The sequence below is a fragment of the Pagrus pagrus genome (assembly GCF_965226575.1).
Source record: "Pagrus pagrus genome assembly, chromosome: 5".
Lineage (NCBI taxonomy): Eukaryota > Metazoa > Chordata > Actinopteri > Spariformes > Sparidae > Pagrus > Pagrus pagrus.
The window spans coordinates 20,228,177-20,252,314 of record NC_140189.1 but is presented as its reverse complement, the minus strand read 5'-3'; the positions used below and the strand labels follow the sequence as shown (position 1 = coordinate 20,252,314).

General features: G+C 42.8%; 2 protein-coding genes across 4 annotated transcripts; both read left to right on the top strand.

The window, feature by feature from the left end:
- The first annotated feature begins 8,798 nt into the window (after nucleotides 1-8,798).
- On the top strand, nucleotides 8,799-20,594 carry eda (ectodysplasin A). Of its 2 annotated transcripts, none has more exons than XM_084353334.1 (8): nucleotides 8,799-9,262; nucleotides 15,439-15,538; nucleotides 17,387-17,428; nucleotides 17,761-17,934; nucleotides 18,282-18,316; nucleotides 18,439-18,490; nucleotides 19,092-19,216; nucleotides 19,525-20,594. In XM_084353334.1, the coding sequence occupies exons 1-8, from the start codon at nucleotides 8,867-8,869 to the stop codon at nucleotides 19,783-19,785; spliced, it is 1,185 nt and encodes a 394-aa protein (XP_084209460.1). In that variant the 5' UTR covers nucleotides 8,799-8,866; the 3' UTR covers nucleotides 19,786-20,594. The 2 variants fall into 2 exon arrangements, with proteins under 2 accessions (XP_084209460.1, XP_084209459.1); XM_084353333.1 differs by having other exon boundaries at nucleotides 19,092-19,222.
- A 366-nt stretch (nucleotides 20,595-20,960) lies between these two features.
- Nucleotides 20,961-23,963, top strand: LOC311257355 (tumor necrosis factor ligand superfamily member 13B-like; the record flags this gene model as incomplete). 2 transcript variants are annotated; one of them, XM_084352947.1, is made up of 6 exons in its annotated part: nucleotides 20,961-21,148; nucleotides 21,274-21,361; nucleotides 21,486-21,542; nucleotides 21,626-21,738; nucleotides 21,829-21,979; nucleotides 23,839-23,963. In XM_084352947.1, the coding sequence occupies exons 1-6, from the start codon at nucleotides 20,963-20,965 to the stop codon at nucleotides 23,961-23,963; spliced, it is 720 nt and encodes a 239-aa protein (XP_084209073.1). In that variant the 5' UTR covers nucleotides 20,961-20,962. The 2 variants fall into 2 exon arrangements, with proteins under 2 accessions (XP_084209073.1, XP_084209072.1); XM_084352946.1 differs by having other exon boundaries at nucleotides 21,626-21,979.
- Between the last annotated feature and the right edge of the window lie 175 nt (nucleotides 23,964-24,138).

Sequence of the window (24,138 nt, the reverse complement as noted above, 5' to 3'; positions counted from 1 at the left end):
TACCAGAGGGGATCCTTTAATACTAAAGTCAAAGATTATTTTACAACCTTTCTGCACTCTTAATAGCGTAATAACATAAATCATGACAGTAGGGCGTTATATCCAAGTGTTGATCACAGAGGAGGTATTTTATTGATTGGAGATGATGAGATGACTTCAAACTGATGACCTGTTGAAAAAGGTTAATTTCCCATTAGCAACTTTATTTCTGGGCCTTTAACCTACCATGTCATACCGAAAGCATGCACCTTGCTTCTTCACAGGATGTATTACTCACTCTAAATCATCTGCTCGTTGGCTGAGTTGAATTTGTTGAGCCCCAGACTCCATTCATTGACACCACATTTCTTCCCAGACGCTGCAATTTTGAGTTTCTTAGTCATTCATATAAACAACACAGGAGGATTGTGGAGATGGCACTTTGATGAGGTTGTGAGGCCAGTGGTTTTGAATTTTTAACTTGATGCTTCTGGAATAACTTGGGATTTTTCCAAGAAAAGTAATATTCTATTTTTAGCCGGTTTCAGCAGTGTGGTGTAGTCAGTCCACCGCCGTCATCCAGCCTGAACGATATCAAAGACTGTTTGATGGATTCTAGACAGACAGTCATGGTCCCCAGAAGATGAATCATACTGACATTCATGATCTCTAGCAAAACCAGCAGGCAACATTTGTGGTTTTGAGTTAAATGTCTTGACAACTTTTGGATGGATTACCATGACATTTGATACAGACATTCACGCAGGCCCCCAGTAACAACGCCAGGCTTTGAAGCAAATTTGACATGGTGGCCAAACCCTGTAATTACAACCTCACGTGACGCACACTGGGCTCAAAAAGACATTTCCACACAAGCTTACATTGTTAAAGAAGCAAAGGGTGGACACATTTTTTAGCATCACAACCCACAGAAAATGACTCATTTTACTATCAGAATTTGAACCATACGGTTGGATAACATTTGGAAAGTCCAGACAATTTGTAAATCATTTTTATCCCCATTCAAGACAGGGGAGGGCTTAACCAGAAGATAGTTGGGTCTCTGGTGTGGCCACTGAAGCCACAAGAGCATGCCCAGTATGCATTTTATCCAGGAAATTTCTTTACAGCTGGAAGTGGCTTTTTTGGCTTCATGCACCGCTGAGCAATGACCGTCCCCCCGCCACTGACAATCCAGATTCTCCTTAATACATCGAGGCATTCATGTCCCCCTTTAGGATACTAACTTTTGTTATCCTTTGACTTTTAATCTAGAAGTAGCTGTTCATGGTGAGATAGCAGAACTGTATCAGACACCTTCATGTGGCCCACATACCGCATGGAATGACGGCACTTGGGCAGTCCACTCCTGTTTGCCAGATCTGAGCCACAAGCAGGCCATATCAGCCAAGAGATAACCAAATAAACCAGAACCAACCCAAATCTGGGCCACAGTTTATTATATTGTGAAGGGCTGGATCTGTTCCAGACTTGGGCCAGTTCTGGTTTACTGGCAAACAGGAGTGGACCACCCAGGTGCCGTCATTCCACGCAGTATGTGCGCCACATGACCGTATGTGGTGTGGGCCAGATCTGAGCAGATTTTAAACCCACCATATCTCTTATATGATTGCATTTGCCGTTATAAAGCCTAAAGTTATAAATGTCTGGATGAGTCATCTCCTCTTCTTATCTCACTATCTAGTTGATATGATAACTGAGAGAAATAAAGTTACAATATGAACTATAAAAATAAGACCTGAGTTATAAAAACAAAATGAAAAAGTTATTTTATGTGAATCTGATTCACAACCACTGCTTTATTTTTTAACACAGCATGTAAAACAGAGTATAGGATAATATAAGCCCTAGACGGAGAGAGTTTTACATAGAAAATATTATTTTATCACTAACTGAGAGCCTCTAAAATTAATATGTGGGTGTAGGCCTCAAAACAAGTGACAAAAAACTTGAAGGTGAAACACGGGCCCTCTACAAGAGCTTTGACCAGGAAAAGCCGGTGTTCCCCGCCTTGGCGCTCTGGTAGCCTTTGGTATTTCATCACAGGTAAGCCAGGTTTGTAGACGTGAGAGCGCTGTGTGTAGTTCACTGACACAACATTGCATGATGTCTGGGTATCAGTCGCCTCGTGCTGCCTTTTGAAGCCACCAATGTGTGACGGCGCCTGGAGCAGCAGCATTAATACTTGTCTTTGTGTTGAGGGCGTTTGTTGGAAATAGACTCAAAGTAGTGGAGAATTCATGCTTTAAAATGAATTAGTTCATTTCGGGTGATGGAGGTTGTGTCACTCCTGCATGGGCAATTTGATATGTTGGTCTCACGGTGTGCTGCAAACAACTTCTTTGTAAGTTGTTTTCTCTCTCTCTGGTGAACACAACAGCAATTACTTTCGGTGCTTGGCCTTTTCACACCTCCCATTGACATTTTTTTGCGCCTGTCCATTCAGCTGTTTAGAGGACGGGGAGATTGTATTGTTTAACTACAGCCATTTCCCAGTGAGATTGCTCGAGTCATTCATCTTGTGGCATACAGGTGAATTCACCCCATAAGGAAGAAAAATATGAACACTGACCCGGGCAAATGGATATTTTTCTTCCCAAGAATGGCTGTGCTGGGGAGCGAGGGCTCTAAGTTGAGAGTAAGAGAGAGATTTAGGTAGACAGGAAAAAAGGATTTGTGACAAAGTGCATGGTCGGCAATATATGGAGTGGACTAAGGTCATTGGGTCCTGACTAGAAAACACTGGCACATGAGAGTGATGGATTATCATGACACGATATCTTTAAGAATCAAGGAGGTGACACTGCAAAATATTGTCCCCCTTAAAACCAGGAGGAAATAAAAGCAAGTAAAACACAGAAGACAGAGAGAAATGAACGAAGAGCGTCACAGAGAGAGGGAGGCTGAAGGGTAGATTACCTCTGGGTTCACCTCAGGTGTGCCTCTTGATCACGCTGTTGGTCTGGCTTAGAGGTTGTGATATGGGGAGTGACTGTTTATTGAAGCTGGCAGAGGTTGTGCTCTCGGAGGTGGCAGCTTCACATGAGCCTCAGATACAAGCAGCGTGGAAAACTTCCAGGGAACGGAGAGGCCATAAACCATCATCCTGGCACATATAAAGGCTCATATAAACGTGCATCTCGCTCATATTTCACCTCTTTATTGGACTAAGCTCCGTGGCACATCCAAGATATACAAGTGTCTACAAGAAGATAGTCTAAATTATCTCTCTATCAGTGTACCTGCTCCGGGTTACTGAGCAATTTGATGCCTAAAACCCCAAAGTGTAAACATTCCTCCGATGATGGAGTTGGCAGCAAAGCATGAAAAGTCTGAGTGGGATAAGGGCTCAAAGTATTCTGATTCGTATCTTATGAATTCTCTCCGGTGACATAGTTTTCACTGTCATACTCTAAAGTTAAACATGACAGGAAGAGCCGGAGAAACTCTCTCAATATATAAGGTTTTAATGAAGCTGAAGATTTGTATTATCTCGGCGGCTACATTGTTGTTTATCATGATTTAACTAACGTTAGCTATTTAATAAACTTTTTAATAAGCTTATATGCTGATTAATTTTTAAAGTGACTTTAATCAATGTTTTTATATAAACCGTGGATCACATGTCCATGTATCAGGGTTATTCAGCTGTAGAAAGCGTTTTAGCTTCTTTCAGCTCAGTGTCTGGGTTTTGGTTCACTCTCACAGCTCTCATATACTGTTTTTTACACCAAAATTAGCACATACATGCAGGTTTTTCAACACGGGTAAACCCGCTAAACATTGACAATTGCAATTGACTCCTTTTTCATTAACAGTAGACAAGTTTTCCTTTGCTTTTTTTATGGTGTGTCGTGTTCCACGTCATGAACAAGACGGAGGCCAGTGACACTGTTATGGTGGTTAATTTTTCTTCATCTTTAAAAGTTTGATCTGTTGTCATGTTTCCATCATAAATAAATGCCGCTCGGAGCTGGAGCCGATATATACCCATGACAAGTGCAGAGTCATTTAACCTGGAAATAAATGTTTTGTGGCCAGGCTCGTTTCTGCTGCCCCCAACCTTTAAAGAAGCAATTATTGATTTTTGGCAACTTGGGGGCAGCAGAAACATCCTGTAAACACAACACTGACAAACTATCTCCTCTATCATGCTTCATCAGCTTGTCTGTTTATTGCTAGACAGGTAGCACATTGCAAAAGATGTAGAAAGGATTCAGGGGGAACTGAATGACAATTGTCAATGAAGTTGACACACTATGAGAGAGCTGTCAAATGATCACAAAATATTAATTAGCACAGCTACAGTCTTACAGTACACCATTTTATTAGTATAGGATTAGTGACCTGTTGTTATATAAATAAGTCTAATGCTGATGATATTATTTATTCTTTGAGCCCCTTTGTAACCCTGCTCTGTAATAAATAACTACATTGGCTGAGCATGAATAATGCATTTCAATACTAACATTTAAAACATGTGAATACTAATTAATTAATGCTTAATCATTGTTTTAGCATTAATAAGTGAACACTCATGTGTTGCTCAGGATTCTGTTGATATCCATTATGTATCGTTGGCACGGTTGTATCCCTCTGGGGTTTCCTCAGTTCTTTACTGTGTCATGTGAGTGTGATGTACGTCTCTGAGGTCGTCTGCGTTTCATTAATAAACACAATTACAGAGTCATGTCTCTGCTGATGGTGCTGCAGTGTAGCCAACAAGGTTACTCACAGAGGAGTACTGCTGAGCTTGAGGCGAGGCAGAAAAATTACAGCTCTTACAGCAAAACATCACTGTTTAATAAACTGCCTGAAAGTGTGAAAACTTGGCACAGGAAAAAAATGCTTTTAGGGACAGGAACTTTTATGAAAGTGAGCAAAAACTTCTGGTACTAAAAGAAAGTTCAAATGTCAAACGTATGCCATTTCACTTTAAACTAGCAGTGTTAGGTACTATCTTGAGATGCAGAAATCCTTACCAATCAAGAGAGGAAGCTAGTTTTCTTGCACAGTTCTTAAAGCTAAAAATGGGTCAAATGACTGCATAATGTGAGATGAAAATACACAGAAAATTATCACCAGAATCTGCAGTTCCCCTCAACTCTTTAACACATATTTAATGTTTCGAGCAGGCAGCTGTATTCAATAAATAAAAGCCACAGAAACCGACAGTACACCACCTGCCCAGCACCGAACAGCAGCCGGTGAATGTAGTGGAGCGTTTAGCAGATATTTCCATCAGGAGTTGGTGGAGACCAAAATAGAACTAAAAGGCAAATAGATATTAGATTTACTTTCATCAGGTGACAAAATGATTTTAACTAAATGCTGTCTGCTCACATATTAGTGTCCAAAGACATAAACAAATACCCCTTTAAGTACAATTTTGAGGTACTTGTCGTATTTGGTTTGTTTGTCAGCAGGATTACAAAAAACTACTGAATGGATTTCCACGAAACTTGGATGGAGGATGGGTCTAGGCCCAGAAAAGACACCATTAACTTTTGGTGTGGATGTTAATAACAGGGCCAGATCCAGGAAGAAGGCTTTTTTTTCCATTAATTTCTCTGGGAATAATGCATGGATCTTGATGTCACAAAACAGGTGTATTTAGTTGGCTGGTATCTATAAGTGAGTACAGTTTGATGCAGATCCAAATGAAAATCTGGATCTAGCTGATTTGAAAATGTTTTGAGGGCAGTCTTTTTTTTTTCTAGTTGCTATACGGTAACAAATAGGATATTACCAGATTACGCTTAAACTCAGTTTAATTAATATTTTAACTACTGACCTTTTTTACATGTGAGTATTTCTTAAACTGTAGTATTATTACTTGTCCTTCCACAGTTACTGAATGACTGTGGTTAAGATGGATACCATATAACCACAACATTACAGGTTAAGCTCTTCTTTCCAGGTTAGGTTGTTCTTAGGGTCTTTCCCTCTCTCACCCGAGGTTTCCTGCCTGTATTTATACTGTCCCCATTCAAAAAATACAAAATACCCCCCAAAATAATATGCGAACAAAAACAGTAAATGAAGAAGTGCAACTCTTAAAAGGTATTGTCATCGATTCCCCTGAACATGGCTGCCTTGAGAGAACACACAAAAAACCCTTTGCATGCTAAAAAGGCCACTTAACTGCACCAATTCTGTGTGGAATCAAAAAATCAATTAAGTTTACCCAAAGAGGTCCATACAGCCATCAGCAAATAGATGGAAGCAGAGAGAGAGAGAGAGTGAGGCCGGGGCACAGTGCAGACGGAAAAGCAGAGAGAGAGGGAGAGCTCTCCCGTCCTGATAAGGACTCTTAAGACAGACACCCTCAATGAGAGTGAATTAATCATTGTTCGGGGAAATGGGAGACGTGGTCCAATTTACAGGAGATTTATAGGTGGGAAATCAAATGCCACAGTATATCAATTAGCCAAGGTTACACCTCCGCAATTCCACGTGCAGAAACAATGACTCCTGAGAAGGTATTGTATGGAGTGAAGAGGTCTGAAACCATATGCTGCAATATGTATTGCTGTTTTTTCTAGCAGCTATGAATCACTTTAGCTCAAATGATTCCTTATGATGGCAAATGAAAGTCGATTTTAATCAATGGGTGGGTGAGATTTACAGGCGGCACCTTGAGATCCTCATCTTCCACCAGCTTGTTGACTCTCACCCCTCCGTGGTTAAATATAAGGCTGCCTATTCCTCCTGCAAAACTCCATCATCTGGCAGGGAAAGCCTCTAAATCTTGTTATAAGCTCAGAGAGGATTGAGTGGCACACCATTTATGAACGCTGCATTGATGCCCGGGGGATGTTATAAGAATTATTCCTCCTCTTTTTGGTGCCAAAAAAACAATCACGGCAAAAACTGGTTTTAATTGTCACAGGCTTTAAAGCTGTGTTGTCTGAAACAAGACAACAGCGGTGACTCAGACAGTGGCCTTCACCTCGAGACCTTCTCTTTCTGCAAAGACAAACAAATCACTTAGGAGAAAAAAAAGATCAAATAAATAGCTCAAAGCAGCAACTCATATATAAACTATCCTAAAAGACTGTTTAAAAAAATGGGTTGAAATCTTAAGAGATGCATGTGCCTAACTATTCCAGTCCTGAATTATCTGCTTCTCAAAGTCATTGTGCCTGCTGCTCGGATGAAAAGCGTGGCAAACATGCTTAGGCTTAGCCCTCAGTCACAGGCCCTATGAGAGATACTTTGAATGTCTTTCCCTCTTCGATTTCACTATGTTATATTCGAACAATGGAGAAACGATTTCCCCTCGAGAGAAAGAGGGAGAAGGAGGATGCTTCATATGTGATCAATAGTCCACAGAGAAGCTGTGTAAAGATATGCATACAGAATATTTAAATTTCATTACTCACCCAATATGTTTTAAGTTCAAGTTCATCAGGACGCTGACACGCAGTGTTATTGATTTATGGCTTGGCAATGCTGCCCTTCAGTGGCAGCTGACTAGAATCACTTTTTTTTTTCCTGCAGATGAGCAGGAGGACTGAAACAGATGGCGGTGAGGAGAAATCCACCCCGAGAAAAAATAGCAATTCTCATGAGTTCTCTTATAGTAATCAACTTCATGCTGAAAACATTTCATAGTGATGAAACACCCGTATTCTGATCTCCAAAAGTCATTCTTCTCCATTACTTTTCCTCCACAATGCCAAGCGAAAACCAGCGATTACTCAGTGTCTGTCGGTGTGGGCTCATATTATGAAGGAGTGCGCCCCTCTGTAGGTCAAGTGCGTTCAAATGTCAGGTTTTGTCCCAAAGAAATCAAGACAGATGTTTTGTGGCACTTGCCTGAAAACTAATCTAAGCTGGTGATCCATCAAGATCCCCAAGTTTCAGCCCCGCTCAGTGCACTGGTTTCATCATCTCGAGGCTCAAGGACAGGGCGATCCACAGGCTACCTCTGGTTCCTTTCTTCGGAGATCAAAGTGTCTACATCTGAAAGAGAACAAAAGTAAGGTCTGCTTTGGATGTTGGGAGTGGAGAAAACCGCAGTGCCACATTCAATCTCGTTACAGCGTTGTCCTCAGCTGGCTTTTTGGTAACATAAATGTCAAACTATTCCCCGAGTCCGGCTGAGTGACACGTGTTTAGAGTATTTGATGGTGTTGTACACAGAGTGGTGCTGACCTCACTGTGACATTGACTCTCCTCCAGGCCCGCTATCGTACCGTTCAGCCTGACAGGGTCCAGACGCAATTAAACATAATTGTATAATGTGTATTCTGTTTAAGGATATAATTTGCAATACTTTTCCACTCTTTGATGATATGATGAAATCATCAACCGCTTGTCCTGTTTCAATAACAACACTGGGCAATATTTACCAGGGCCTCGAATCAATTCTTCACACAGGACCACCACTCCATGTGCCACCCACAAAACAAAACAAAGTGCCAAACAAAGTACACCAATGAAAAATAGCTTGTAACACAAGCATAAACAATGTGCATTGCCTCAGTGACCGACCCTTCCCATTCACACTCGCGCAGAACTGGAAATAAATCACAGAGGAAGGTTAGAAAGGTGTTTTCCTGCCTCAGAGTGCTGAGTAACAATCACACAACAAAACATATAGATTCAGATAAAGAGGGGGAACAATCTCACATCTTCTCATCCCATCGAGAGGAGCTGCAGCTGCTCGGTTCGTCCTGTAGGTGTCGCTCCACTACTGCACCTGGCGCATCCAGCCGTCCAACCTCTGGCCCGGATTGTCTGGGTTCGTAATTGTCAGCGACCAATCACAGCCGAGGTGGGCGGGTCTCCATTGTTACTACAGATAGTGGAAGGAGTTTGCACCGACCTGCCGCTGCTGCACCTATGAGTCTCCACGTTAATGAGTAGCCGCGGCCCGCGCCAGACAAACGAGACCGATTATGCGGAGATAAAGAGCGTCTGTCCGATAATGGCATGCGGTGGTTCCCCCGCGGAGGACTTCCCGGACAAAGTGATGCCCAGAGCTGCTCCCTGCACGTGCAGCAAGAAGTGCAGGGGTCGGAGCGGCAGTGTCGTCTTCCTGGGATTATTCCTGCTGTCGCTGTGTCTCCACGCTGTCACCCTCGTCTGCTATTTGGACCTGCGCTCCGAAGTCAAAAGGGAAATTATCCACCAGAAGCGGGACTCCATGTTGACACTAGCGGGGAGTGACCTGGCTGACCCGGCGGCGGTGCTCTCGCCCGGACACCCGCGACTGGACCCCGGCAGCAGCAGCCGCGGCGGAGAGGGTCATGAGGTAAAAATAGAGAGGAGAAGAAAAAAAAAAAAAAGAAGATGAAGGAGAGGAAAAAAAAAAAAAAAGCATTGTTTTCATTCCTCACACGGAGGCTGTTCGTGTTCATTCACCTCCGTGCAGTCCTCCTGTTCCCGTATCACGGTGTCAGGTTTTGTGTCTGTGCTCTGTTAAGGCATGTTTCTGGGCAACTTCTTCCACAGTAGCCTGTCACGAAGTTTTGCCAGCTCATTTTCCAGACAAATATGTTTTGAATTAGCGCTCCCGTGTGTGCGTGATTCAGACTCCTCTCGGAGAGGGATGCACTAAAGGTATAAGCTTCATGTCTGTCACCTGGCCAAAGTCTGCCTGCTCAGGTAAACACATCCAGTGGGAGGGCAGGCATACCAGAGGTAGCTATGGTGCAGATGTGTGCCTAAAGAAAACAAGAAACAGCTTATGAAAATTAACCTCAGTTTTTTTTTTTATATTTAATATATTTTCCACAGTCAAACCACATTTAACCCAATTTGTCTTCCTCCCTAAACAGACTAGAGGTGGATGCTCAAAACTTTAGGCAGCCTGCCCAGCTGGAGTCACAGAGGCTGGGGTCAGTCAGTGTGCTGGAGCAGGTGGACGGAAAATTAACTGGATCATCAGCAGGTGCAAAGCCCAAGGGCTGATGTAAATTCATCAGGACTTAGATGGGGCAGTTGGTACTTGGAGCTGAGCCAGCCTCGTCTCACATGTGTTTTCTTTTCTGGCAGCGGGCTGATTGAATGTTCATTGTGTTGTCTGTGGCTTTGGCAACAGCCAACCCTCCCTTCCCCTCCTCCACCACCAGCACCACCACCAAATCACCTCCACACACTCCCTGATTTCATCAGTACAAAGGGGCCGAGTATAGCTCTCTCTGCTGGCTCAATTAGCTCACGTGTCACCAGTTGTGTAACCTTTTATTTCAGAGAAAATGATCCTCTCTGTGTGGGGCATTGGCTGGACACAGGGCCGTCAACTTGATAGCGACACGGAGGAATTCATGTTATTCAGGATGGAGGCATTTATTCCTCTGTAGCAAAGATTATCGAGATCAGTGGCTGCTGTTGGCGTTTGATCTGCAACATGGGGGAAGCTCAGCCTATTCATTTAGTCCTCTGCTAAGCTTATTTTAGTTTGGTTTCCCTGGTTAGAGCCGAGCGAGATGGGCCTGGTATTCAGCCCAGATGGTGACGCTTCATGAGGTGAAAGACTGTGGCCCAGCTGTAAATATTTAACAGCGCTGTGATGCTGTCCTTGCCAGATGTCTGCATTAAACAACTCTGATTACACATCCCACAGTTTACATAGTTGGAGAAACAGGAGCATGTGGCATTTGGACGCCGCGGCCGCACTTGTTTCCTTTGAAGAGTCTTTTTTTTTTTGTAGAGCTAAAAATTGTTTATTGCATTTTTCGCAGAAGTCCTCATCAAAGGCACTTCAGCAGCATCAGTTAATCTGATGTGATCGGCAGGTTTACAGACAAGTGTAACATAACATGGAAAGTCCTCGTAGAAAGCAGTCACGTATAGGACCGACCATACGGACCTACATCAGGCCTGAAGAACAGAGGTGTCTTCATCGTGTAGTATCAGTGTTTAACCTCTGTTCAGGTGAACGTAGTGAGCTTTGCAGCTGAGATGTGTTCTGATAAAGTGTTGTGGCTTCTCGTGCGTGTCAGTTTTCAACCAGGCTGATCGGTGTCGGAACAACCTTGGTAAAACGTGCGCACAATAGAAAATCCAGACACTTTTTTGGCACAATTACAATGGAAAAGAACTTTTCTTCATTTGATATCTTGGTGTTAAGAAAAAAAAAATTCTGAAAAAAGTGGAAAACAATGTCGACATGAGTTTTAAGTGGAAAATATCTATTTTAAAGTCAGTACTCGTGGAAAAAACGCGCATCTTTTCTTTGCACAAGGCTCAAATTGTAAGTGTTAAAATGCTTAAATGTTCAACCTGGCAGCAAATTCTCTTAATCCAGTAAAATTAAATGTATTTTTTTCACCCAGTTTTAAGTTTGGTCACATTTTCCCATTTCTGTCTTGCTCTACTTTAGCCACCACTTGTTTTACAGCCTTTCACTGGGGGGAAAAACTCAAGTCTGAAGTCTGAAATTGGCAGAATCTATAGACGTATAGATGTCTATAAACACCTGATCTGAAAATTGTGTAAGCTGTAACGCTACTAGTCTCTGATCAGTTTTCAGACTGTCTGTGAACAGAGGAGTGACTGCTTGTAACTGGGGTGTTGGGGTGATAAGAAGCAAGATAGACAGAGAATTTGATCAAGCTAAAGGTTTTACAATGTAACACAATTTGAACCTGTCAGAATGTCTATAAAAATGAGATTTTAAGTCTTTCCCCAGACGTCTGCGCAGGAATAGAGACAATAACGTTTTGTAGTTTAAACTGACACTTGAAAGGTTTATAGATCTTCGGAGATTTTCCAAGTAATAAATCTCACCGCATTAGGAGAGCATACAATAAAATCATCGGGAAAAGCAGAAACATTTCTGGCACGCACTCAAAAGGTGACATACCACTCAACATCTCACACTTTTTCCAGGTCCGTCAGGTTGCTTCTTAACGAGAGCCGGTGATCTGCTCATTATTGAAGTGAACAAACAGTCTTCCTCTTAACAGTCACAGTTGGTATGCCCTTGAGCAAGGCAGTAAATCCCAGCTGTCCAGCAGATCTGTGCAGTTCCCGACAGTAAAAAAGCCCCTCCCAGGTGTGTGTGTACCAAGAGTGTGATGCTGGGCATTACTGAGGAGCAAGTGTCGCCCACACTCAGCCCGACCCTCGTTCACCTGACCTCCGTGTGCAAAATGTAATAAAAAGTCAATTCGTGGAAGAGTTAATTGTGTTAGCTCAGATAGCGTTTTATTCTTGAAAACATTTTTCTTGTAACCATTATATGAAATAATTTTCTCCTCTGATGTATGCCTTCAAAGTCTCACAGAGAACAGATGCTGAAACATCTGGAGCCTAGTTAACGGCTATTAAAAAAGTCAGTTTGATGGGACACAAAGTCCTCGGCAGCATACAAGCTTTGGGCGCTCCAGAGCTCGAGACCAGAGCATGATTAGTGAAAAACAGCAGGATCAACTGCACAGATAGCCTTCATATCAAGAACTGATCAGGGTGGACACAAGTGTCTCAAAAGCACAAGGCGGAGGAGGTCGAAACATCAGAGATGTGAGGCTGCAACCTTTTCCATACTAGACTGAATTGTCTTGACAGACGGATGGCGTGGACGCCCAGTAAAGATTAAGTCCAGAGTCACAAACGTCTACCAAAATAATAAATTCTTGAGATATTCACACAGTGTTCAGATCGAAGTCTCTTTGCCAGCAGTGTTGCAACAATCTGAAGTGTGATTGGCTGCTGACAGGCAACATTTCCCTTAGGTTGAGCTCCACGGCTTTCTTAAATGACAACCTATGGATGCCTTTATTAAATTACCCAAGTTATGGTTTGAAACACATGTCCTTCCAGAGAGCGTTTTGGCTGAGGTTAGGACACTCCTTTCTGTGTGATATTCAAGACGAGAACACGCTGTCATTGTTCTATCCAGAAGTGTGAATCACTGGAGTATTATGAAGCCTCAAATCTCAGCGGCATGCCTGCTGTTAAAGTTAGTTACCGCCTGCATTAACAGTGATGGGCACCCAGTCTGCATCTGGCAACCACGGCCACCAGACCTGAGTTTCACCTCCTCAACCTCACATTCTCAACCGCAATTTAGTGACTAATTGTCAGTGCTCATCCAAGATTTAGAGGCTTTATTGAAGCCAGAATGTCTGTAAATGGTGAACACGCCAGCTGTAGAGTCTTTATCTTCATCAGAAGTTCTGAATGTCAGGGAATTTCGGTAGTTTGAGTTCAGAAATGGGTAAAAATACAAGCTGTTGTTATAGCAAGTGTTTATAGGGCAAAAAGAAGTCTTGTGATCACGAAATTACACGTCCCCGGGGTGACTGAATTTTAGTCATATCCTCGCGGAGCAACAGGGTATCGCGTACTCTGCGCTCAACAACACCCCCCCCACGCTTTGAAGATTTGAAAGCCCTCTAATTAATAGCATTTTTTCCCTTGTGCTGAAAAAGAATGGTTTACTCAATAGTTGGCACTTGGCATACATACCAACACGTTGTCATCCTGATTTACTGTAACTCTGCGTGCCTTTGAAGGGTATGAAGGCTGTAAATGTTGTAATGAAGTGAAATGAAGCAAACAAGGGCGCAAAACTATTTCTCATAGTCGTATAACGGTATATCTTTTTTTTTTTTATTACTTTGTTGCCTGCATCTTGAACAACACCAGCCGCATCAGTCTGGTAGTAGCCTAGCAGATCGCTTGTTTGTTTTTTGTCATTCTGCCGGGGCTTAATCTCAGGCCAGAAATTGGCTGTTGACTCATGTTTGGCTGTCAGAACAGACGAAAGTGTAATGCCATATGCCCGAACATACACCCAGAATCCTTTGAGAAGTAAAAGCCCCCTATATGCCAACAGCTGGAGAGGAGATGTGGAGACACCTGCACACCAAATGAACAGCAAACGTCGCTGCTCGCGGGAACATCTGGAGTTGTGTGTGTGTCGATAAACCATTCCAACACATACTCCTCCTCCGTCAGGCTGGAATTCCCGTGCTTATAAGGTCAGACATGGCTGGCAGCTGGTCAGGGAAGTAGACTTTAACTACTTTGAGCTTGCCCAACACAGCCGGCTGAGGGTGTTTGACATGATACAGCTCATCCCTCACCGCAGGGGGTGGGTTCCCACATCTGAGACGAGGTATAGAAGAAACTCAAAACATAACTTTTTCTTGTCTGTCTCCTTATGGTCTTTTCAGTGGCTCTGCTCGAGAAACCACACAAAGAGGCACCGAGAGTTCACACTGCTTTCAAGAGAAGGAGATTTCTCGCCTTCGGGGGGGTTTAACAACTATGTTTACTTGAGCGTCATGGATAGAGACGTGGAGTACCCAACTGGGATAGGCCCCCACATGGAAAAGAAAGAGGTCAAAGTGTCTGTCAGTAAGCTTGTCTGATCCATTCCCAGCAGTGCGAAGAAATGATACATCATTATTTATTATCTTTTGATCCATTGCTAAGGTGCTGCACGTGTCACTGCTTTGGAGATGTCAGTTATCCAAACTCCAAGCAGATGTCCAGCGCAAGCACAAGTTGGCTGGTCGTCTGTCCTCAGCCATCGAGAGCCTTTATCTCGCACTCTTACCATTATTTATGCTGACACTCCAAAGTGGGACCCAAAGCGCTCTCGTGTATAGGCAAAAAAGAAGGCTTTGGGTGGTCTTGTTGTGTTTCCAGTGCCAGAGTTTCTTTGTCTATCGAATCCTGGGAACCCTCCAAAGATGTGATCACGAGCTGGCTGCTCTAACTGAAGACGACTTTGAACAATTTTAAACCCCGAATCTTTAGCACGAAACATTTTTCTTGTTGTTATTGTCAGAGCCGGTCACGTCTCGAAGGTGTTACGGTCGGGTCAGCATGTCCTACAGAGTTCATGTGAATGTAGGTCGGCAAAACCCATAAGACAGACATGCGGTTTGTCCCGACACTCACTCGCCCATGGGAACACCCCAACGCGGCAGCATAGCGTTTCCTGTTTTGGGGGGATGAGCTCAGAGCAGCTACATCAGATCCTTTTCTTTGGCTCCGGTTTTTTTTTTTGGCTTATTCATGCTACCTCTGAATAGGGCTGGGACCAGGTGCCATATGAATGGGTATTGCTCTCAGATTAACCGCAATTCATGTCCTCCTTTTGTATAAAAAGGTGAATTTTAGAGCAGTCTGTCCAGGTGACTGTCTCAAACGGCAGAGACACAGACAAAAGTGAATTGGGTTACAGGATGGGTTACAGCCCCAATGGGACAGACAATGACTTGGCCGCAAATGAATGCGCTGGCTGACAGTGTCTCACATCTTTTCAAATGCCCCAAGTTGCCTCTGTGCAAACATTATACCCCCAAGAATAGAAAGGCCACTTGTAACATGGGTTTCGCTCTTGTATCGCTCACCTCTTTTGTTTGCCTCACGGAAATCATATGAGGTGATCTCAGCTGGTTTCAATATACTGACTCTTGGCTTTTCTGCTATATTAACTCATTAATGTTTTCTTTTGTTTTTCACCAGGAGAAGTTACTGCACAGAAATGGCGACTTCCACGCCACAGAGGACAGCAGGGGCATAACTCAGCGAGCGAAAAGGAGTCCCGGCAAGCAGCCAGAAACAGGCATGTTCTCATCTTTTACTACTGCTGTGTCTTCTGTCTTAACACCTCGACACAGAAGCTGACACTTTAGCTTTATTGTGTGTATTTTTCAGGCTCAAACTCCAGATTCAGTCCATTTTTTGACAGGAAAAACTCAACAAACCATTGCTCTGCAGTGCACCTGCATCAGTCTATTCTCTGGATATATACTTGGCAGCGGCCCGGTGGACTGTTGAGCAATGGTTTCTGTAACTCATGTTTGTTTGGAGGGGATTCAGTACAGTGTAAATAACAGGCTTTTGGTGGGCTTAAGGCTCTTAAATTTTGAAAACAGTTTGTTAATGGTTTCTCACTTTTTTTTGTGGAATTGATTTTTTACTGCTCTGCGCTCACTTAACAAAGCGGCTCCACCACATCATGTTGCCGAGTTTATAGAGCGAGAGATTAAACGGAATGGGATTGATTATTACTTGGACAGCAAACAAGGACAACAAGGAGTTTGGGAGGGTTTCACCAATTTGAAACAGACAGCAACAGACCGCGTTGATTTCCCCCGTCTCGAAATAATAACAGGTCCCCCGAAATATCTTTTGCATCAGATCTGGACATTAGAAGCCAGCTGTGGTCCAACGGTCAGGTCCGAACTGAACTCAGAAAATAAGATTAAAAAAAATTGTAGAACATGCATTCGTTTTGAGGAATCAAGGGCCAATTTCTGAGAGAGACTTTGATGGCTTTCATTAAGTCCGCCAAATTGATTTATCGTAATCAATAGCTCCGCAGACGGCCACATGGCTGATATGTCTGAATTTGCTTTTGTAGTTTTTGTTTAGAATGTGAGCTATGCAAATAAAAAAAGCGAAGCCTTTGAAGTTTCATGTCTGAGAGCAACAAGTGCAGCATGATCACAAGGCATTCCAACGTCTGTGGCGTGACACTGAATACTTGGGGGGAAGTTTAGTGATTGTGTTTAAATTAGAAGAAAAAACTCACCTTTGAGACTTTCTACATAAATCAGTAAAGTCCCGAGCCTCTAAACACTAATCATTCCCAGGTCTCTCCCCTGCTCTCAGCGCACACAGACAAAGGCTTTTGTAATCTCAGCCTTAGATGTGTGTTTTTGCGTGTGTGCGTGCTGTGTTTGCACGTGTGCGTGTGTGTGTGCGTTCTGGGCACTCCTAACGGGCACCAGATTCCAGATAGGGCTGCTCGTTAAGAGAAATCTCCGCGGATGCATCCAGTCATTTAGCCAGAGGAGAAACACTGGCCATATGTTTGAGGGGGACTCAAACTGTGAGGTTTTAAGGTTAAATGGCCTTTGTAGTTGTAATGACATGGTAAACACAAGAGCAGCGAGACGGCTTTTTGAAAAGGATTCTTCAGCACACACACGCAGATGCACACTAAGTGCATTTTGTCTTTCAAGCGCTGACATCGATGCCCCACCAACATGCATGCACGCACACACACACACATGGTTATAAAGGGGAGACACACTCACACAAACACATGCACACACACATAGACACACTTTAATCTGCATTCTCCATCTGGGCTTAATTCAAAGAAAAGGATTTTGGCAGGATAAAGTATCTCTCTAATGATCTTCTCCAGTTCCACTGCCTGTGAATGCTTAAGGCACTTGTTCATACAGAGGAGGTGAAACCACACTTACAAATTACTACACTAGAAGATACCACAGACTGACATACCTCCACTCCAGTGTTCAGTGCCGAACATCTGAATCTGTTATTTTAGCCCGTTCAGGATACCTTCGCGGAATGAGCGGGATACTCGAGATGTTATCCGAGATGATAATTGTTCGGGAGACCATTTCAAGCTTAATCACACTGTTTTTGTTTCTTACAGAATCGACTGGAAGGGAAAGAGGAAGGAAAGATAAGAAAAAAGGTAATGCATAATTCAGCCTCAAATTCAGTTATCCAGGTCATTGATTAAACTCATGCCTACTTTCTGGAAGTATCCTCGAGAGGTCGTCCAGAGTCCAATAACAGTGTTGGCTTAAAGTGAATGACAAACTCTCAATGCTTGATTCTGTCCATCAGGGATGTTACTCCTGCCTCTTGGCCTTACAGCTGGCACAGATGCTGTGCATACTATAAAAAGCTTGGAGATAAATTTGTGATTTCAAGCTATATAAATAAAATTGAACCGACTGTCAGAAGATTAACTGCTCAGTTTTTTAGTTTGTATGCCAACCATTTTGCTTTCTCTCTTCCCAGGGGGGAAAAAACGTTCTGTGCCAGGCCCCCCCGGGCCCCCTGGGCCCCCGGGTCCACAGGGGCCACCGGGTATCCCTGGAATCCCTGGTATTCCAGGAAGCAATGCTGTGGGGCCTGCAGGACCCCCTGGACCCCCTGGGCCACAGGGACCTCCAGGCAGTCAAGGTCCAGCAGGTATAAAACCTAAAATAGTAATGACACGATAACACGCTGAGACAGCCAAGACTCAGGCCGGAGTACTTGGAAACACCACCCGAGTTGAGAGATTTCTTCTTAGATTACAGTATTTTCCTGCATGTAGAGCCGTTCCCACACTCGAAGGGGGCTCAAGTTGACAAAAATCGATGAACTCATTGCCTTCGCAGTGAGAGTTTCTGATGCAGGATGTCAAACATAGTGTGGGATCGCAATGATATATCTTTAAACTATGTCTGTGTTTGTTTTCCTTGAATCATCGACTCTTCTCTGTTCCTCAGCGGAGTTGAAGGCCATTTGATCATGTCTCTCTCTTATTGTTGCAGGGGTTCCAGATAAGACAAAAACAAAGGAATTCCAGGTAGAGTGTGTCACCTATTGGAAATTAAATTTTGTCCCACACAAATTCCCTGATGAAGCAGCTGTTCTGTTGTTTTACTGCATATCCAGATTGCTCACCACAGATCTTTTTTTGTTTTACAGCCTGCAGTGGTTCATTTGCAAGGGCAGGAGACAACCATCCAAGTGAGAGAAGGTGAGTCTTCTGTCTGCTCTTACTCGTAGTCGCACCACTGTGTTTGACACAAAACGATAAACACGCTTAATCCCTGTGTATGTCCTTCATCAGAGACATGAATCTGCAACTTTTCTACTAAACACATCCCTGCCAAGCCGGCGGTTTGCACCAGAATAAATAGAAATACTGTAAACTATCAACATTCGGTTGATTCAAAAACGTTTCAACATGCCACATTTAGCCACTTTATTCGGTCACCTTACGGAAAGGTAACACAATCACCTTCAAAAATCAGATTTTGGGGTTTTGAGGGCTAAATGTTGCTACCAATATTTACTATACGATTATAGTAACCCTAACGTAATCCCAAAGTTATTATAGGATTAGTTTAAAGGCTTATGTTACAAGTCAAACCGTGTCAACTCAGGTCAGGAGCAGAAGCCTCACGTGCTAGCAGATGCAAGTTATCCTGCATCAATTTGTCAGGATAAATCGAGTGTAAGCATCATTAGCAGGTTTATATTTTCTGTCTGTCCCGAGCTCTGGTTGTAGTTAAACAAAGCTGATGGATGTTTATGTTGACTGTTTGCCTCTTGTTTGTTTGTTGTGACATGTTTAGATCTGTCTGAAGGCATCCTTAGGAACTGGAAGATGGTGTCCATCCATCACCGCGTGTTTAAAATGCACTCTCGCTCTGGAGAGCTGGAGGTGCTGCTGGACGGTGTCTACTTCATATATAGTCAGGTAGAAGTGAGTACGGTCCTTGACGTAACTCTTATGATTTACAGTTCAAAGCCAAAGTACTGGCAGCGCTGTAGTTAAGCTTAAAAGCCTGCTTGCTCTGCTTGTCCATAAATGTTTGATTTATGTTATGAGACATATTTCTTTTACCTCTCGCTGTGGCTACAATTGAAAATCTGTAATTTCCATGTTGACTACTTTGATACTCCAGTGTGGGTTTCAGCTTTAAAATAAAACTTGAAATATCACGTGGAATTTTTTTGACTACCCCTCTCAGTCTTCTGTGAATTTTCTCTCCCCTTCCCCACCAGGTGTACTACCTCAACTTCACCGACATTGCCAGCTATGAGGTGATGGTGGACTCCAACCCGTTCCTCCGCTGCACCTGCAGCATCGAGACGGGCCAGCGCAAGTTCAACACCTGCTACACGGCTGGGGTGAGCCTGCTGCGCGCCGGCCAGAGGATCTCCATACGTATAGTATATGAGGACACACTCATAAGCATGACCAACCACACCACCTTCCTGGGAAGTGTCAGACTTGGAGAGGCTCCATCTGCTGGACAGAACTGATAACTGCACAACACGGCAGCCCCTCTGCAGAAAGGAGAAGTCGGATCAGTAGCAACCAACTTGTAGCCCCAGTCTTGCCCCTGTTTAAAGGAAACCCTCTGGATTATTAAAGTTGAGGGAGCCCCCTAGTGACTTTGGTTCACTTTCACAGCTCTGTATTAAAAAGGACAATGTGGACTGTTAATGCTTCCCCCTCACATTGATTGTGTGCAACGAGATCAGCCTTGATGAGCCTCATCGAACAAAAGTTTCTATTTATAGTCACCATTTTGTGTCAACACAGACGGCATCTCTCTTTATAACAAGGAAGGACACTGCGCTGACATATACTTAATAGTTACATATTTTGAAGTGCTGTTGAATGATAATCTTGTATCTCCAAAAACTCCAGCCATTCACAATGTTTCCTTTGCAGCTGTTGGCCTTTTTTAATTAATTTAATTATATTAACAGTTATTAGTAAGTGGTTTAAAGCTCCTTATGCCCCTGGGTCATAAAAGATCATATAAATGTTCAAAGCAAGTATAAAGTTATCTATGCAAAGCAAAATCCACTAAAACTGGAGTTATAAGGTATTCACAGAGCGACAGCACTATATATTTTGCGCACATTTGCACTACAGCATCCCTGCAGAATACCAGTGATATGTTTTGTTACAGTGCTATTGTTTAGTTACCGTATGAATGAATCCATGTGGAAAAATGATAGTTGTTTATACGTCTATGTACATATTGTATATAAAATGGGATATACTTTTGTAAATGGAGTTGATTGATGGATTAAAATGTTTCATTTTCTGTCTAAACCCATTTGTCTGTCCTTTGTGTTTGTGGTGCGGGTGGTATTGATTTAAAAGGTTAAAACTTTCTCTTTCAGATTTGGACTCTGCTGGCACAAGTACTGACAAGAAACAAATGATGTTCTCTGAGCGAAGCCTTTTGTCTTTATTAAAACGTGGCTTTTTGCTTTGACTGCGAGTTTCACAAGACGCTGCAAATTTGGCTGTAATCTTCATGCAATCTAAATGAGTTCCATCTTGAGAAGGCAGAGAGGAGATAGTTCCTCATTTAGAAAGTCATTTTGTAACTCAACATGTAGGTTTCCGGGGGTTAACTCATGTGTGACCTCACCCATTTGAGTAACTTGAGGACATACGGTCCGTGTCACTCGTCTCACAATGCTTTACAATGCTTTATTATCACTAACGGCGTTTATGTTTTGTCTTAGTCTTTTCCTGGTGCACAGAGCCAGCGTTTTAGAGAAAGATTTTCGCAAACTCCAAGGGAACATAATTCTACAATTAAATCAGCCACGTTCTGAGGGAGTCAATGGGAAAATGGCCAAGATGTCTAAAACAAGGGAGGTATGTCACTGATTATGTAGGATGGAGTCATCTTGGACAATGTACTACTGAGATTTATGCCATTAGTGAGTGTTCAGATAGCGCTGCAATAATAAATTTTCTCCTAATGCTTTGTTTTCTCTTAGGACATAAAGCCAAGTGCTTTGCAAAACGCTCACAGTTCTGTGAACATCTCTTCTAGGAGAGTAAAACGGGAACAGAGCAGCTGCAGAGGTGGGTTTGAGCCGAGAACTGAGAATGTGTCCATTAGTTACGCTTTAATCTGGTAGTGAGACCATAAACAGTACATGCTAAGTTAATAAAATTAAGTATTATGTTTATTTCTCGCTCTTGCCAGGTCCAACATCATTCCTGCAGTTAACGGCTAACACTAACAAACAGCCAGACATAAGAGGTAAAACTAAATTCGAGTCTTTGGCTAAAGCAGCGCACTCTATGTCATTATTTTGAATAAGTGTTTCTTGCCTTCTCCCATAGGAAATATAGCAGTGATCCCTTGGACTGTTTCTGCGCAACAAGGAAATACAATTTCTCAAAAGGAAAACAGAATTGTTGTCCAAGAAGATGGTTATTACTTGGTGTTTGGACAAGTATTGTGTCACTGTAACTCAAGCATGACTAAGTTGCTATTACATCAGATTTGTTCCAACTATTCAGCTAATGTTCTGCTTAATTCACAGGTTTGGTTCGAAAGCCCAGGCAAGGTTATGGGTCATGTCATTCGAAGCTGGGGTTCTGCGGAAACAGCAACGACACCAACAGAGCACTTGCGTTGCCTGCAAGAGATGCCTGATGATACTCGACATCATGCGAATACATGCTACACTGCAGGTCAGTGAGGCTGCACAAGAAATGCTTTGACACATTTTGAGAAACAGGCTTGTTCGCTTTCACGTCCAAACACCGAGTAATAACCGTGTTCTTGGACAACAATTCTGTTTTCCTTTTGAGGACTTGTAGTTCCTGGTTGCGCAGAAACAGTCCAAGGGATCACTGCTATATTTCCTATGGGAGAAGGCAAGAAACACTTACTCAAAATAATGGCTTTAGCCAAAGACTTGAATTTAGTTTTACCTCTTATGTCTGGCTGTTTGTTAGTGTTAGCTGTTAACTGCAGGAATGATGTTGGAGCTGGCAAGAGCGAGAAATAAACATAAAGCTTTAATTTTATTATTAATTTAGCATGTACTGCTTATGGCCTCTCTACCAGATTAAACCCTGACTAATGGACACATTTTAAGTTCTCAGCAATGAGACGCTTCAAAGTCAACCCCACCCAAGTAGTCTGGCACATAACCAACTGTACAACCGCAATTTTTCCTTTTTGTATGAATGAAACAAACATGGGATGTGCTTGTAGGCAAATTTTTGTTTATGCTTTGGATCCAGGTTAGTTAGTCTGTGCGCTAAGCCAAGCGAATCATCTGTTGGCTATAGCCATGTTTACAGTGCAAACATGAGAGAGGTATCAATCTTCTTATGACGTCTCATCGTCATTTTGAAGTTTTCCGCGCTGCTTCGGGCAAGACTAGCTGTTTCCTCTCTTTGTGATAAATCAAGATAACCGTGCCATACCAATAATCCACTGGCCCATAATTCATATTCAATGTTATTTGATTTCCCACCTGTAATTCTCGAAAACCTGCCACTACTCTGCCTCTGATTTACATCTTGTTTCTAACTCTAACCATCTAACCGACTGTCTAATCCTAACCCTGACCAAGCAACTATCAGAGGGGACAATGGGCGGGTACTTTTGGACAATTGAGCTTTTGAGATAATAGACTGCTGGAACAACTGGGGAGTCCCAAAGATATCAAGATGATAATGTTTACTGGCATCGATCTCCTCATCTAACTCCAGGCAAGAAAGTGTATTTCTGCACAGTTCCTGAAATGTAAAGCTGTACCTTTAATTTTAGCTGCCTCTCCACCAATTTCTCAAAACGCCAAATGAGGAAATCTTTTGTGAGAATGGTTCATCCCTGGAGTACAGCTCCAGAAACTATAACGTATATAGAGAGCGCTCAATTTGCTTATGGTGGCCTAATTACAGGGTGTCAGACCTGCTCTTTACACTGGTTGTTCTGGTGCGCCAAACTATTTCATTTAGGTGCACCCAATAGGAGCCGACATTTTAATTTGATCTCTAAAGACATTATGTAAATGATTGCAAACAGGAATAAAGGTGCAGGCGATGTTTTAAATGCTTGACCAACGCAAATAAATACATCAAACTCAGATAACACTTATTGGGTTCACTGGTGCACCTAAATCTAATCCAAGTAGTTTTAGGTACTTGGGTGCCCCACCGCATACAACTGGTGCCCTTTTTATTTGTTTCGCCTCTGCCCCTAAAAACATCATCAGTCCACCACTGATTGGCTTATAGAAACCATTAATTGACTGATAAAAAGTGTAAACTTAGTGATAATACTGTGTTTTCCCCCGTCTTACTGATATACTGGCTACACGTGCAGAACTTGTGGAATTTTTGTGGATTTGCTTTTATTTTTTGCTGTTTTGCGACTAATGAAAATGTTGAGTCGTACATGATCGATTTTTGGGCGCCTGTGCGAGCAAAACAGTCACCGCCTGGAGCTCTGTATTAGGACAATTACAGTGACACTATCATTTTACCACCTTGTATCTCCTCTGATGCCTTCTTCTTGTATGTGTCCTCCGTCACAGGCATAGTGCAGCTGCATCAGGACGATGAGCTAGAGTTGGTGATACCAGACAGGACCCTCATGGACACAGTCCTCATCTCCATGGATGCGGACTCAACCTTTTTTGGTGTCATACAGCTGAACTGAAACAAGACAGTATGAAGATGATAACGTTGTTGCAGGATGTAGGCAACTGGCACTGAACTGTGTGGGGGGATGCTGATAAAGGGATGTGTCACAGCAGCAGGAAAACTGTCAGTACACATCATTAATCTCGTGAAAATACATCCATGAACTTTTCGCCTCATCTCATCTGTCAGCT